A 15,738-nucleotide genomic window follows, 5' to 3' on the forward strand; every position below is an offset into this window, starting at 1 on the left:
ATAGTGCCCCACATAGTAGCCAATCCCCCATATAGTGCCCCACATAGTAGCCAATGCCCCCATATAGAGCCCCACATAGTAGCCAATCCACCATATAGCGCCCCACATAGTAGCCAATGCCCCCATATAGTGCCCCACATAGTATCCAATCCCCCATATAGTGCCCCACATAGTATCCAATCCCCATATAGTGCCCCACATAGTAGCCAATGCCCCCATATAGTGCCCCACATAGTAGCCAATCCCCCATATATGCCCCACATAGTAGCCAATCCCCATATAGTGCCCCACATAGTAGCCAATCCCCCATATATGCCCCACATAGTAGCCAATCCCCATATAGTGCCCCACATAGTAGCCAATCCCCCATATATGCCCCACATAGTAGCCAATCCCCCATATATGCCCCACATAGTAGCCAATCCACCATATAGCACCCCACATAGTAGCCAATCCCCATATAGTGCCCCACATAGTAGCCAATCCCCATATAGTGCCCCACATAGTAGCCAATCCCCATATAGTACCCCACATAGTAGCCAATCCCCCATATAGTGCCCCACATAGTATCCAATCCCCATATAGTGCCCCACATAGTAGCCAATCCCCATATAGTGCCCCACATAGTAGCCAATCCCCCATATAGTGCCCACATAGTAGCCAATCCCCCATATATGCCCCAGAGTAGCCCATCCCCCATATAGTGCCCCACATAGTAGCCAATCCCCATATAGTGCCCCACATAGTAGCCAATCCCCATATAGTACCCCACATAGTAGCCAATCCCATATAGTGCCCCACATAGTAGCCAATCCCCATATAGTGCCCCACATAGTAGCCAATCCCCATATAGTGCCCCACATAGTAGCCAATCCCCCATATAGTGCCCCACATAGTAGCCAATCCCCCATATATGCCCCAGAGTAGCCCATCCCCCATATAGTGCCCCACATAGTAGCCAATCCCCCATATAGTGCCCCACATAGTAGCCAATCCCCCATATAGTGCCCCACATAGTAGCCAATCCCTCCATATAGTGCCCCACAGAGTAGCCAATCCCTCCATATAGTGTGGCCCCAGCTAAAAAAAACAATAAACCAGTACCTCACCTGTCCGCTGGTCCCAGCAGCTCCTCTCCCGGCAGGCCGCGCACTCCCGTCATCCTCCGGGGCGGGCAGCGGGGTATACAGACACTGACTGTACCGGAAGTGACTCATGATAGAGGCTGCAGGTCACTTCCGGCACAGTCAGTGACTCTGTACCCCGCTGCCCGCCCCGGAGGATGACGGGAGTGCGCGCGCTCTGCCGGGAGAGGAGCTGCTGGGACCGGAGGACAGGTGAGTTACTGGTTTATTGTTTTTTTTGCTGGGGCCACATATAATGCGGGACACGGGGGGGGGCGTTCCGGGACTATGGGACAGCACCCCAAAAACGGGACTGTCCTGCGGAATCCGGGACAGTTGGGAGGTATGTATGTGTGTGTATGTAATACGTGTATATTATGTGTGTATGTAATACGTGTATATTATGTGTGTATACTATGTGTGTGTATATTATGTGTGTATACTATGTGTGTGTATATTGTTTGTATATTATGTGTGTATACTATGTGTGTGTATATTATGTGTGTATGTTTATACCGGCTTCCACCTTACAGACCGTACAGTCGGAGGGTTCTGAAAGAAGGTGATGTCATGATGGGATCGCAGGTTGCACGGTAAGAGGGGTTTTTTGCCCAGGATTAACATACAGAGGGTAACAAAATTGACCCTGCCCGCCAGGTATTACATAGGGAGAGAGGAGCCTGCCCGCCAGGTATTACATAGGGAGAGAGGAGCCTGGCCGCCAGGCCTTACATAGGGAGAGAGGAGCCTGCCCGCCAGGTATTACATAAGGAGAGAGGAGCCTGCCCGCCAGGTATTACATAGGGAGAAAGGAGCCTGCCCGCCAGGTATTACACAGGGAGAGAGGAGCCTGCCCGCCAGGTATTACATAGGGAGAGAGGAGCCTGCCCGCCAGGTATTACATAGGGAGAAAGGAGCCTGCCCGCCAGGTATTACATAGGGAGAGAGGAGCCTGCCCGCCAGGTATTACATAGGGAGAGAGGAGCCTGCCCGCCAGGTATTACATAGGGAGAGAGGAGCCTGCCCGCCAGGTATTACATAGGGAGAGAGGAGCCTGCCCGCCAGGGCTTACATAGGGAGAGAGGAGCCTGCCCGCCAGGTATTACATAGGGAGAGAGGAGCCTGCCCGCCAGGTATTACATAGGGAGAGAGGAGCCTGCCTGCCAGGTATTACATAGGGAGAGAGGAGCCTGCCCACCAGGGATTACATAGGGAGAGAGGACTCTGCCCGCCAGGTATTACATAGGGAGAGAGGAGCCTGCCCGCCAGGTATTACATAGGGAGAGAGGAGCCTGCCCGCCAGGTATTACATAGGGAGAGAGGAGCCTGCCCGCCAGGTATTACATAGGGAGAGAGGAGCCTGCCCGCCAGGTATTACATAGGGAGAGAGGGGCCTGCCCGCCAGGTATTACATAGGGAGAGAGGAGCCTGCCCGCCAGGTATTACATAGGGAGAGAGGAGCCTGCCCGCCAGGTATTACATAGGGAGAGAGGAGCCTTCCCGCCAGGTATTACATAGGGAGAGAGGAGCCTGCCCGCCAGGTATTACATAGGGAGAGAGGAGCCTGCCCGCCAGGTATTACATAGGGAGAGAGGAGCCTGCCCGCCAGGTATTACATATGGAGAGAGGAGCCTGCCCGCCAGGTATTACATAGGGAGAGAGGAGCCTGCCCGCCAGGTATTACATAGGGAGAGAGGAGCCTGCCCGCCAGGTATTACATAGGGAGAGAGGAGCCTGCCCACCAGGTATTACATAGGGAGAGAGGAGCCTGCCCGCCAGGTATTACATAGGGAGAGAGGAGCCTGCCCGCCAGGTATTACATAGGGAGAGAGGAGCCTGCCCGCCAGGTATTACATAGGGAGAGAGGAGCCTGCCCGCCAGGTATTACATAGGGAGAGAGGAGCCTGCCCGCCAGGGATTACATAGCGAGAGAGGAGCCTGCCCGCCAGGTATTACATAGGGAGAGAGGAGCCTGCCCGCCAGGTATTACATAGGGAGAGAGGAGCCTGCCCACCAGGTATTACATAGGGAGAGAGGAGCCTGCCCGCCAGGTATTACATAGGGAGAGAGGAGCCTGCCCGCCAGGTATTACATAGGGAGAGAGGAGCCTGCCCGCCAGGGCACATTAGGCATCATTTAATGTGATGTTCATACAGAAGTCAGACAGTAATGTTGGGGGTCTGGGTGACATTATATACGTGGGGCTGTCAGGTCATGTTTAGCTGCAGATGTGATCATATATTTCTGTGCTTAAAGAGTCACTGTCGTATTTTTTTTTTTTTGCAGAAATCAATAGTCCAGGCGATTTTAAGAAACTTTGTAATTGGGTTTATTAGCCAAATCTGCCATTATCTGCATGTAAAAAGCCTTTTCCCAGGTCCCCCCCCCCTCCTTCCTCTTTTTCATCCACTCTGAAAAATCTGAAAATTGTGACTTGCAGGAGTCGTCCCCTGTCTGCTCTATGGAGAGGGGAGGGGGGAGGAGGAAGGAGGGAGTTAGCCGGCAGCAGAAAGCAGATAACAGAGGATTACAGGCACGGAGCTGGGTGACAGCTGTAATCCGAGCTCAGACAGGTCACTGGTGATAGTCAGAAGAGATAACGGGTGAGGGATTTGTAGATTAACTCTTTGTTGTCCTGTTTTGGTCTTTTCTTTAGCTCTCTCCATAGGAGAACAATGAAGACAGGGGGGAGAGCTTCAAACTGCTTTTTCATTATAAAAATGTATTTTTCGGATAATAAACCCAATTACAAAGTTTCTTAAAATCGCCTGGACTATTGATTTCTGCAAAAAAAAAATTCACGACAGTGACACTTTAAAATCACCAGCAATGTAATATATGGTGAGTGGTAGAATATTAATGGTTACAATATTATATCTATTTGCTCATTTTCCGCATTTGTTGTCCATCCAGGGTGGTGGAAAGTAAAAATCCTGGCTTTGCGGTTGGGGATCATGTTGTTGCCCGGTCAGGCTGGACCACGCATTTCATATCTGATGGAAAAGGGCTACAGGCTATACCCTCCACCTGGCCCGAATCCCTGCCGAAATCACTGACACTGGGAGCTGTCGGCATGCCTGGGTAAGCCCTGAGCAGGGATGGGGGGATATATATATATACAGTGAGTCCAAGAAGTATTTGATCCCTTGCTGATTTTCTTTGTTTGCCCACTAATAAAGACACTATCCTTCAGCACTTTTAATGGTAGATATATTCTAACATGGAGAGACAGAATATCAAGAAAAAAATCCAGAATATAATTTTAAAGAATATATTTTAATTAATTTGTATTTCAATGAGGAAAATAAGTATTTGATCCCTCTTGCCAAACACACTCAATACTTAGTGGCAAAGCCTTTGTTTGCAAGCACAGCGGTGAGACGTTTGTTGTAGTTAACCACAAGTTTAGCGCACACACCAGGGGGAATTTTGGCCCACTCTTCTTTGCAGATTCTCTCTAAATCATGAAGGTTGGTGGGCTGTCGCTTGGCAACTCTGACCTTCAGCTCCCTCCATAGATTTTCCATCGGATTGAGGTGTGGCGACTGGCTGGGCCACTCCATGACCTTAATGTGATTTTTCTTGAGCCAATCCTTTGTTGCCTTTGCTGTATGTTTAGGGTCGTTATCATGTTGGAAGACCCAACCACGGCCCATTTTCAGAACCCTGGCAGAGGGGAGGAGGTTGTCCCTCAGGATTGTGCGGTACAAGGCTCCATCCATCTTCCCAGTGATGTGGTGAAGGAGCCCTGTACCCTTGGCAGAGAAACACCCCCAAAACATTATGCTTCCACCTCCATGCTTGACGGTGGGCACAGTGTTCTTGGGGTCATAGGCAGCATTTTTCTTCCTCCACACATGGCGGGTGGAGTTGAGGCCAAAAAGTTCAATTTTAGTCTCATCTGACCACAAAACCTTCTCCCAATAACTTGGTTTATCTTTCAAATGATCATTGGCATATTTGAGGCGCGCCTCCACATGTGCTCTCTTCAGCAGGGGTACCTTCTCTCCACATGTGCTCTCTTCAGCAGGGGCACCTTCTCTCCACATGTGCTCTCTTCAGCAGGGGCACCTTCTCTCCACATGTGCTCTCTTCAGCAGGGGCACCTTCTCTCCACATGTGCTCTCTTCAGCAGGGGCACCTTCTCTCCACATGTGCTCTCTTCAGCAGGGGCACCTTTCGGGCACTGCAGGATGTGAATCCATTGTTGCGCAAAGTGTTGCCAATTGTTTCCTTGCAAACTGTGGTCCCAGCTGCCTTCAGGTCATTTGCTAACTCCTGCCGAGTGGTTGCAGGACGATTTCTGACTGTTCTCAGCATCATTGCCACCCCACCAGGCGAAATCTTCTTTGGAGCACCGGGCCGTGGTCTGTTGATTGTCATGTTATACTCTTTAAACTTTCTGATAATTGCACCAATAGTTGTTACTTTCACATCCAACACCTTACTAATCTTTTTGTAGCCCATTCCAGCTTTGTGAAGGTCAACAATTCTGACTCTGAGGTGCTGTGACAGCTCTTTGGTTTTACCCATGTTGGAGACTTGAAATCTGTGTGATCTGTCTGATTCTGTGGACAGTTGTTTTTCACATAAGTGATTAGTGAGAACAGGCGGCTTCAGGTCAGGTAACAAAGTTGATTGGGAGTGTCTAACTGGTCTGTAAAAGCCAGAACTGCTAATGAATACTAAGGGATCAAATACTTATTTCACTCCATGAAATACAAATCAATTAATATATATTCCTTAGATTTATTTTCTGGATTTTCTTTTTAATATTCTGTCTCTCCATGTAAGAATACATCTACCATTAAAAGTATAGAATGATCATGTCTTTATTAGTGGGCAAACAAAGAAAATCAGCAAGGGATCAAATACTTCTTGGACTCACTGTATATATATATATATATATATATATATATATATATATATATATATATATATATAATATTCAGTGTTTATTCCCTTTCTACCTCTATCCAGAATAACCGCTTATGTTGGGGTTAAGCAAATCTGTGATCCCAAACCAGGGGACGTGCTTCTGGTGAACGCTGCGGCTGGCGCTGTTGGCTCTATAGTCGGACAGATTGCTAAGATCTGGGTAAGTGTGGGGCCGAATATCGTGCAAAAAATCATTAAATAGTTTAAATTTACTGGTGCAAACGTGGCAGCGATCAAACTACGTACGAAAATTAATGAGCCGACCTCAAAATCATTGTATATAGAGACCAACGCAATTACAGATATTCACAGTATATAGAGACCAACGCAATTACAGATATTCACAGTATATAGAGACCAATGCAATTACAGATATTCACAGTATATAGAGACCAATGCAATTACAGATATTCACAGTATATAGAGACCAACGCAATTACAGATATTCACAGTATATAGAGACCAATGCAATTACAGATATTCACAGTATATAGAGACCAACGCAATTACAGATATTCACAGTATATAGAGACCAATGCAATTATGAATATTCCGAGTATATAGAGACCAACGCAATTATGAATATTCCGAGTATATAGAGACCAACGCAATTACAGATATTCACAGTATATAGAGACCAACGCAATTATGAATATTCCGAGTATATAGAGACCAATGCAATTACCAATATTCACAGTATATAGAGACCAACGCAATTACAGATATTCACAGTATATAGAGACCAAAGCAATCAATTAAAAGAGAAGTCCAGCGAACATTTTTTTTGATGCAGTGTCCTGAACCTTGTCTGAACACTGGCCTATTTCCTCTGGGTTTGTTCAGCCACACCCGCTTTGCCTGAGATACTCCTGGCCACTCCGGAGTTAACTCTGATGCTGGTTAGCTAGTCTGACAGACGGTTCTCTCTGCCAGTCAGGTTGCTCTTGCCCCAGGTGTTCTGAGGAGATTAGGGGTCTGGTCCAATCAGCTCCTGCACTGGACCTTTGGTCTCCTATATAGTGTCTGCCAGCCGACCTCTGCCTGCCGGATATTGGGCGCGTCTCTGCCTGCCTCTCACTGCCGGATATTGGGCGCGTCTCTGCCTCTCACTGCCAGATATTGGGCGCCTCTCTGCCTCTCACTGCCGGATATTGAGCGCGTCTCTGCCTCTCACTGACGGATATTGAGCGCGTCTCTGCCTGCCTCTCACTGCCGGATATTGTGCTCGTCTCTGCCTGCCTCTCACTGCCGGATATTGGGCGCGTCTCTGCCGGCCTCTCACTGCCGGATATTGGGCGCGTCTCTGCCTGCCTCTCACTGCCGGATATTGGGCGCGTCTCTGCCTCTCACTGCCGGATATTGGGCGCGTCTCTGCCTCTCACTGCCGGATATTGAGCGCGTCTCTGCCTCTCACTGACGGATATTGGGCGCGTCTCTGCCGGCCTCTCACTGCCGGATATTGTGCGCGTCTCTGCCTCTCACTGACGGATATTGAGCGCGTCTCTGCCTCTCACTGCCGGATATTGTGCGCGTCTCTGCCTCTCACTGCCGGATATTGTGCGCGTCTCTGCCGGCCTCTCACTGCCGGATATTGGGCGCGTCTCTGCCTCTCACTGCCGGATATTGGGCGCGTCTCTGCCTGCCTCTCACTGCCGGATATTGTGCTCGTCTCTGCCGGCCTCTCACTGCCGGATATTGTGCTCGTCTCTGCCGGCCTCTCACTGCCGGATATTGAGCGCGTCTCTGCCGGCCTCTCACTGCCGGATAATGAGCGCGTCTCTGCCTCTCACTGCCGGATATTGAGCGCGTCTCTGCCGGCCTCTCACTGCCGGATATTGGGCGCGTCTCTGCCGGCCTCTCACTGCCGGATATTGTGCGCGTCTCTGCCTCTCACTGCCGGATATTGGGCGTGTCTCTGCCGGCCTCTCACTGCCGGATATTGAGCGCGTCTCTGCCGGCCTCTCACTGCCGGATAATGAGCGCGTCTCTGCCTCTCACTGCCGGATATTGAGCGCGTCTCTGCCTCTCACTGCCGGATATTTATCTAGTCTCTGCCTGCCTCTCACTGCCGGATATTGAGCGCGTCTCTGCCTCTCACTGCCGGATATTGTGTGCGTCTCTGCCGGCCTCTCACTGCCGGATATTGGGCGCGTCTCTGCCGGCCTCTCACTGCCGGATATTGTGTGCGTCTCTGCCGGCCTCTCACTGCCGGATATTGGGCGCGTCTCCGCCTGCCTCTCACTGCCGGATATTGGACGCGTCTCTGCCGGCCTCTCACTGCCGGATATTGGGCGCGTCTCTGCCTGCCTCTCACTGCCGGATATTGAGCACGTCTCTGCCGGCCTCTCACTGCCGGATATTGAGCGCGTCTCTGCCTCTCACTGCCGGATATTGGGCGCGTCTCTGCCTCTCACTGCCGGATATTGTGCGCGTCTCTGCCTCTCACTGCCAGATATTGGGCGCCTCTCTGCCTCTCACTGCCGGATATTGAGCGCCTCTCTGCCTCTCACTGCCGGATATTGAGCGCGTCTCTGCCGGCCTCTCACTGACGGATATTGAGCGCGTCTCTGCCTGCCTCTCACTGCCGGATATTGAGCGCGTCTCTGCCTCTCACTGACGGATATTGGGCGCGTCTCTGCCGGCCTCTCACTGCCGGATATTGTGCGCGTCTCTGCCTCTCACTGACGGATATTGAGTGCGTCTCTGCCTGCCTCTCACTGCCGGATATTGTGCGCGTCTCTGCCTCTCACTGCCGGATATTGTGCTCGTCTCTGCCGGCCTCTCACTGCCGGATATTGGGCGCGTCTCTGCCTCTCACTGCCGGATATTGAGCGCGTCTCTGCCTGCCTCTCACTGCCGGATATTGTGCGCGTCTCTGCCGGCCTCTCACTGCCGGATATTGGGCGCGTCTCTGCCTCTCACTGCCGGATAATGAGCGCGTCTCTGCCTCTCACTGCCGGATATTGAGCGCGTCTCTGCCGGCCTCTCACTGCCGGATATTGGGCGCGTCTCTGCCGGCCTCTCACTGCCGGATATTGTGCGCGTCTCTGCCTCTCACTGCCGGATATTGTGCGCGTCTCTGCCTCTCACTGCCAGATATTGGGCGCCTCTCTGCCTCTCACTGCCGGATATTGAGCGCCTCTCTGCCTCTCACTGCCGGATATTGAGCGCGTCTCTGCCGGCCTCTCACTGACGGATATTGAGCGCGTCTCTGCCTGCCTCTCACTGCCGGATATTGAGCGCGTCTCTGCCTCTCACTGACGGATATTGGGCGCGTCTCTGCCGGCCTCTCACTGCCGGATATTGTGCGCGTCTCTGCCTCTCACTGACGGATATTGAGTGCGTCTCTGCCTGCCTCTCACTGCCGGATATTGTGCGCGTCTCTGCCTCTCACTGCCGGATATTGTGCTCGTCTCTGCCGGCCTCTCACTGCCGGATATTGGGCGCGTCTCTGCCTCTCACTGCCGGATATTGAGCGCGTCTCTGCCTGCCTCTCACTGCCGGATATTGTGCTCGTCTCTGCCGGCCTCTCACTGCCGGATATTGGGCGCGTCTCTGCCTCTCACTGCCGGATAATGAGCGCGTCTCTGCCTCTCACTGCCGGATATTGAGCGCGTCTCTGCCGGCCTCTCACTGCCGGATATTGGGCGCGTCTCTGCCGGCCTCTCACTGCCGGATATTGTGCGCGTCTCTGCCTCTCACTGCCGGATATTGGGCGTGTCTCTGCCGGCCTCTCACTGCCGGATATTGAGCGCGTCTCTGCCGGCCTCTCACTGCCGGATAATGAGCGCGTCTCTGCCTCTCACTGCCGGATATTGAGCGCGTCTCTGCCTCTCACTGCCGGATATTTATCTAGTCTCTGCCTGCCTCTCACTGCCGGATATTGAGCGCGTCTCTGCCTCTCACTGCCGGATATTGTGTGCGTCTCTGCCGGCCTCTCACTGCCGGATATTGGGCGCGTCTCTGCCGGCCTCTCACTGCCGGATATTGTGTGCGTCTCTGCCGCCTCTCACTGCCGGATATTGTGCGCGTCTCCGCCTGCCTCTCACTGCCGGATATTGGACGCGTCTCTGCCGGCCTCTCACTGCCGGATATTGGGCGCGTCTCTGCCTGCCTCTCACTGCCGGATATTGAGCGCGTCTCTGCCGGCCTCTCACTGCCGGATATTGAGCGCGTCTCTGCCGCCTCTCACTGCCGGATATTGGGCGCGTCTCTGCCTGCCTCTCACTGCCGGATATTGAGCGCGTCTCTGCCTCTCACTGCCGGATATTGGGCGCGTCTCTGCCTGCCTCTCACTGCCGGATATTGTGCGCGTCTCTGCCTCTCACTGCCGGATATTGAGCGCGTCTCTGCCTGCCTCTCACTGCCGGATATTGGGCGCGTCTCTGCCTGCCTCTCACTGCCGGATATTGGGCGCGTCTCTGCCTGCCTCTCACTGCCGGATATTGTGCGCGTCTCTGCCTCTCACTGCCGGATATTGAGCGCGTCTCTGCCTGCCTCTCACTGCCGGATATTGGGCGCGTCTCTGCCTGCTTCTCACTGCCGGATATTGAGCGCGTCTCTGCCTCTCACTGCCGGATATTGTGCGCGTCTCTGCCTGCCTCTCACTGCCGGATATTGGGCGCGTCTCTGCCGGCCTCTCACTGCCGGATATTGTGCGCGTCTCTGCCGGCCTCTCACTGCCGGATATTGAGCGCGTCTCTGCCTCTCACTGCCGGATATTGGGCGCGTCTCTGCCGGCCTCTCACTGCCGGATATTGGGCGCGTCTCTGCCTCTCACTGCCGGATATTGGGCGCGTCTCTGCCTGCTTCTGCCTCTGTTTAGTTCTGTGTTTATTCTGACCCCTTTGCCTGTATTCTGACTATCCCTGCTTGCCGCCGGCCCCTGACCATACTGCCTGTTTATTGACCTTGCTTGTTGGATTGTGTTTTTGTACTGTGCTGCCCGATTGTTGTGATCCGGACTGTGGACTTTTCTTTATTGTGTTTTGTCTGTCTGTCTTGTCTTTGTGTCCCACCAAGCCAGTACAGGGACCGCCGCCAAGTTGCGGGATTGGGCGGATTGCGGCAAGCAGGTAGGGACAGTGGGCGGGGCTCAGCGTCAGGGCTCACTGTCTTGTATTGTCCTGCTGTCCGGTTCTTGACACCCCCATTGTGTTTATAGAAAAGTGTTTTTATTTATTTATTTTTTAACTTCCAGGGCTGTAAAGTAGTCGGATCGGCTGGGTCAGACGACAAAGTCGAGTACTTAAAGGAAATCGGTTTCGATGAAGCTTTCAACTACAAAGCGGTGAGGTGTGTGGCCGAGGCTCTGAGGAAGGCGGCTCCGGAAGGCTACGACTGCTATTTCGAGAACGTAAGTGATAAAAACCCTTATAAAATGTCATTAAATGAAATAATGTGGATGTAACGACTGTAACTGCTTTCCCTCCCCGCGCCGGCCACTTTGCTTCCTGCTTTCCCTCCCCGCGCCGGCCGCCCTCCCTCCTGCTTTCCCTCCCCGCACCGGCCGCCCTCCCTCCTGCTTTCCCTCCCCGCACCGGCCGCCCTCCCTCCTGCTTTCCCTCCCCGCACCGGCCGCCCTCCCTCCTGCTTTCCCTCCCCGCACCGGCCGCCCTCCCTCCTGCTTTCCCTCCCCGCACCGGCCGCCCTCCCTCCTGCTTTCCCTCCCCGCACCGGCCGCCCTCCCTCCTGCTTTCCCTCCCCGCGCCGGCTGCTTTCCTTCCTGCTTTCCCTCCCCGCACCGGCCGTTTTCCCTCCTGCCTTCCTTACCCGCACCGGCCGTTTTCCCTCCTGCCTTCCTTACCCGCACCGGCCGTTTTCCCTCCTGCCTTCCTTACCCGCACCGGCCGTTTTCCCTCCTGCCTTCCTTACCCGCACCGGCCGTTTTCCCTCCTGCCTTCCTTACCCGCACCGGCCGTTTTCCCTCCTGCCTTCCTTACCCGCGCCGGCCGTTTTCCCTCCTCTTCTATATGGTGACGACACGCAGCGGCCGTACACACCCAACTACACAGACATTACTGGTTGCTTACAAGTTTTATAGCTTTCAGGTTATTCTGCAGGATACCCCACATCTTCCTGAAGTTGCCGGGGCCCCCCATTTACCCTCCTCCTCCTTCTGCCGTCACAGGTCGGGGGAGCGTTTACCATTCCTGCTCTTCAGCAGATGAAGGACTTTGGGAGAATAGCGATGTGCGGTCTCATCTCCTCGTACAACGATCCCGCTCCACAGACAGGTGACTACTCTGGGGTGTGCAAGAGAGTGAGAGGGGTAGTGGGGAGGATGGTGGTAGTAGTAGTAGTATAGGGTGTAGGTGGCTAGGCCTCTCCTGTGTATATAGTGCTGAGCTCTGGAGTGAGGGGTAGTGGAGAGGATGGTAGTAGTAGTGGTAGTGGTTAGTAGTAGTTAGTAGTCTAGGCCGCTCTCTCCTGTGTGTATAGTGCTGAGCTCTGGAGTGAGGGGTAGCGGAGAGGATGATGGTGGTGGTGGTGGTGGTAGTAGTAGTAGTGTGGGGTGTAGGTGGCTAGGCCTCTCCTGTGTATATAGTGCTGAGCTCTGGAGTGAGGGGTAGTGGAGAGGATGGTAGTAGTAGTGGTAGTGGTTAGTAGTAGTTAGTAGTCTAGGCCGCTCTCTCCTGTGTGTATAGTGCTGAGCTCTGGAGTGAGGGGTAGCGGAGAGGATGATGGTGGTGGTGGTGGTGGTCTAGGCCTCTCTTTCCTGTGTGTATAGTGCTAAGCTCTGGAGTGAGGGGTAGCGGAGAGGATGATGATGATAGTGGTAGTAGTAGTAGTATAGGGTGTAGGTGGCTAGGCCTCTCTCCTGTGTGTATAGTGCTGAGCTCTGGAGTGAGGGGTAGCGGAGAGGATGATGATGATGGTGGTAGTAGTAGTAGTGTGGGGTGTAGGTGGCTAGGCCGCTCTCTCCTGTGTGTATAGTGCTGAGCTCTGGAGTGAGGGGTAGCGGAGAGGATGATGATGGTAGTAGTAGTGTGGGCAGTAGGTGGCTAGGTGCACTGAGTGAGAATGTTGCTGTTAGCTGCAGGATTCCTGCCTCACTACTAGAGATACCTTGTGTTCCTGCAGAGCTCTCCCTCTCTCTCTCTCCAGCTCTCCCTCTCCAGCTCTCTCTCTCCCGCTCTCTCTCTCTCCCGCTCTCTCCAGCTCTCCCTCTCCAGCTCTCTCTCTCTCCCGCTCTCTCTCTCTCCCGCTCTCTCTCTCTCTCTCTCCAGCTCTCCCTCTCCAGCTCTCCCTCTCCAGCTCTCTCTCTCCAGCTCTCTCTCTCCCGCTCTCCCTCTCCAGCAGCACACAGGCTTGTCCAGCTGCCCAGGCCTCCCCCATCCCCCTCACAGACCAGCCACACTGATCACTGAGCCTCACTTCCTGTTAGTGTGGAGCCTATTACCAGGCCCCGCCCACGTTCTAGCAGGTTCTGGAAAGAGCTGGAACGTCTACGCTGCCTGAGGCAATTCCCACTACAGCCTGCGGGTGTCACTGGATCACAGTTAGTGTGATGAGGGATGTAACCCCTTCCCTGCCGGCCAGTTACACCAGTACAGAGGATACAGCATAACTGATAGAAGAACATGTGACCTTACAAAGCATATAACATAGCACTGTGTGAACAGGAGCTTCCTACAACAGGGGACCTGCCTCCACCCTGTAATAACATAGCACTGTGTGAACAGGAGCCTTACTACGACAGGGAACCCTGCCTCCACCCGGTAATAACATAGCACTGTGTGAACAGGAGCCATCCTAGGTCTAGACGCAGCATTTACACTTATTAAAATGTTTGTATATAAAATCCTTCTGAAAACTTGGCGAGGCTCCAGAGAGTCAATCTCCCCCGGCCAGGCAAGGGTTAACGTGAGTCCGGCGGGGCAGGTGGGATGCCATTAGAGCAGCCAGACTGGCTGCCACACTACATCATCGTACTTACCATAGCAGGGGCGCAGTGACAGGCTCAGATGGGCCATAGCTTTGTATTGTTCCCTTCTGATATGTGAGGTCGGTTGCTGTGATGTTTTGTGTAAATACGTACTGCTCTGCCGGTCAGTGTATGTATTATACGTACTGCTCTGCCGGTCAGTGTATGTATTATACGTACTGCTCTGCCGGTCAGTGTATGTATTATACTGACACTCTGTGATATGTGTAATACGTACTGCTCTGCCGGTCAGTGTATGTATTATACGTACTGCTCTGCCGGTCAGTGTATGTATTATATGTACTGCTCTGCCGGTCAGTGTATGTATTATATGTACTGCTCTGCCGGTCAGTGTATGTATTATACGTACTGCTCAGCCGGTCAGTGTATGTATTATACGTACTGCTCTGCCGGTCAGTGTATGTATTATATGTACTGCTCTGCCGGTCAGTGTATGTATTATACGTACTGCTCAGCCGGTCAGTGTATGTATTATACGTACTGCTCTGCCGGTCAGTGTATGTATTATATGTACTGCTCTGCCGGTCAGTGTATGTATTATATGTACTGCTCTGCCGGTCAGTGTATGTATTATATGTACTGCTCTGCTGGTCAGTGTATGTATTATACTGATGCTCTGTGATATGTGGAGAGGCTGGAGGTCAGGGGGAGAGGCTGGAGGTCAGGGGGAGAGGCTGGAGGTCAGGGGGAGAGGCTGGGGTCAGGGGGAGAGGCTGGGGTCAGGGGGAGAGGCTGGGGTCAACTGAGGAGCAGATTGCAGAGATGGCAAAGAGCTTCACTTCTTCATTATTACTGTAAATCCCCCCCATCTCTACCCAGAAGCCTCTCTTGTAGTAAGCTGGATGCAATGTGCAGGTGACATCCAGCTTCCTCTCCTGCTCGGCACTGATCACACCTGCTCACAGAATCTCCTCTTTCTTATTAATCATTCGCCTCTAGGACCTTGTATCCAGTCCCTTATAATCCTGAAGCAGCTGCGCATGGAGGGATTCCTGATGTACCACTATCTAGACAAGCCCGTCTGTGAGGAAGCCCGGAGGCAGCTCCTGCTATGGATTATAGAGGTATATACCTGTATATAAGAGGTAACACGGGCAAATATACCTGTATATAAGAGGAGGTAACATGGGGGATTATACCTGTATATAAGAGGAGGTAACATGGGGGATAATACCTGTATATAAGAGGTAACACGGGCAAATATACCTGTATATAAGAGGAGGTAACATTAGGGATTATACCTGTATATAAGAGGAGGTAACATGGGGGATTATACCTGTATATAAGAGGAGGTAACATGGGGGATTATACCTGTATATAAGAGGAGGTAACATGGGGGATTATACCTGTATATAAGAGGTAACATGGGGGATTATACCTGTATATAAGAGGAGGTAACATGGGGGATTATACCTGTATATAAGAGGAGGTAACATGGGGGATTGTACCTGTATATAAGAGGAGGTAACATGGGGGATTATACCTGTATATAAGAGGTAACATGGGGGATTATACCTGTATATAGGAGGAGGTAACATGGGGGATTATACCTGTATATAAGAGGAGGTAACATGGGGGATTATACCTGTATATAGGAGGAGGTAACATGGGGGATTATACCTGTATATAAGAGGTAACATGGGGGATTATACCTGTATATAGGAGGTAACATGGGGGATTATACCTGTATATAAGAGGAGGTAACATGGGGGATTATACCTGTATATA

At 52.3% G+C, this 15,738-nt stretch overlaps 1 protein-coding gene across 1 annotated transcript in view; it reads left to right on the forward strand.

Annotated features, from left to right (window-relative positions):
- LOC138786381 (prostaglandin reductase 1-like) overlaps nt 1-15,738 on the forward strand; it is a 38,884-nt gene that overhangs the window by 19,535 nt on the left and 3,611 nt on the right. The window contains exons 4-9 of the mRNA XM_069963370.1: nt 1,658-1,717; nt 4,038-4,205; nt 6,105-6,222; nt 11,263-11,418; nt 12,193-12,298; nt 14,950-15,074. Of these exons, the coding sequence (XP_069819471.1) occupies nt 1,658-1,717; nt 4,038-4,205; nt 6,105-6,222; nt 11,263-11,418; nt 12,193-12,298; nt 14,950-15,074 (733 nt within the window). The remainder of the gene's footprint in view (nt 1-1,657; nt 1,718-4,037; nt 4,206-6,104; nt 6,223-11,262; nt 11,419-12,192; nt 12,299-14,949; nt 15,075-15,738) is intronic.

This window comes from Dendropsophus ebraccatus, chromosome 3 (genome assembly GCF_027789765.1).
Source record: "Dendropsophus ebraccatus isolate aDenEbr1 chromosome 3, aDenEbr1.pat, whole genome shotgun sequence".
Lineage (NCBI taxonomy): Eukaryota > Metazoa > Chordata > Amphibia > Anura > Hylidae > Dendropsophus > Dendropsophus ebraccatus.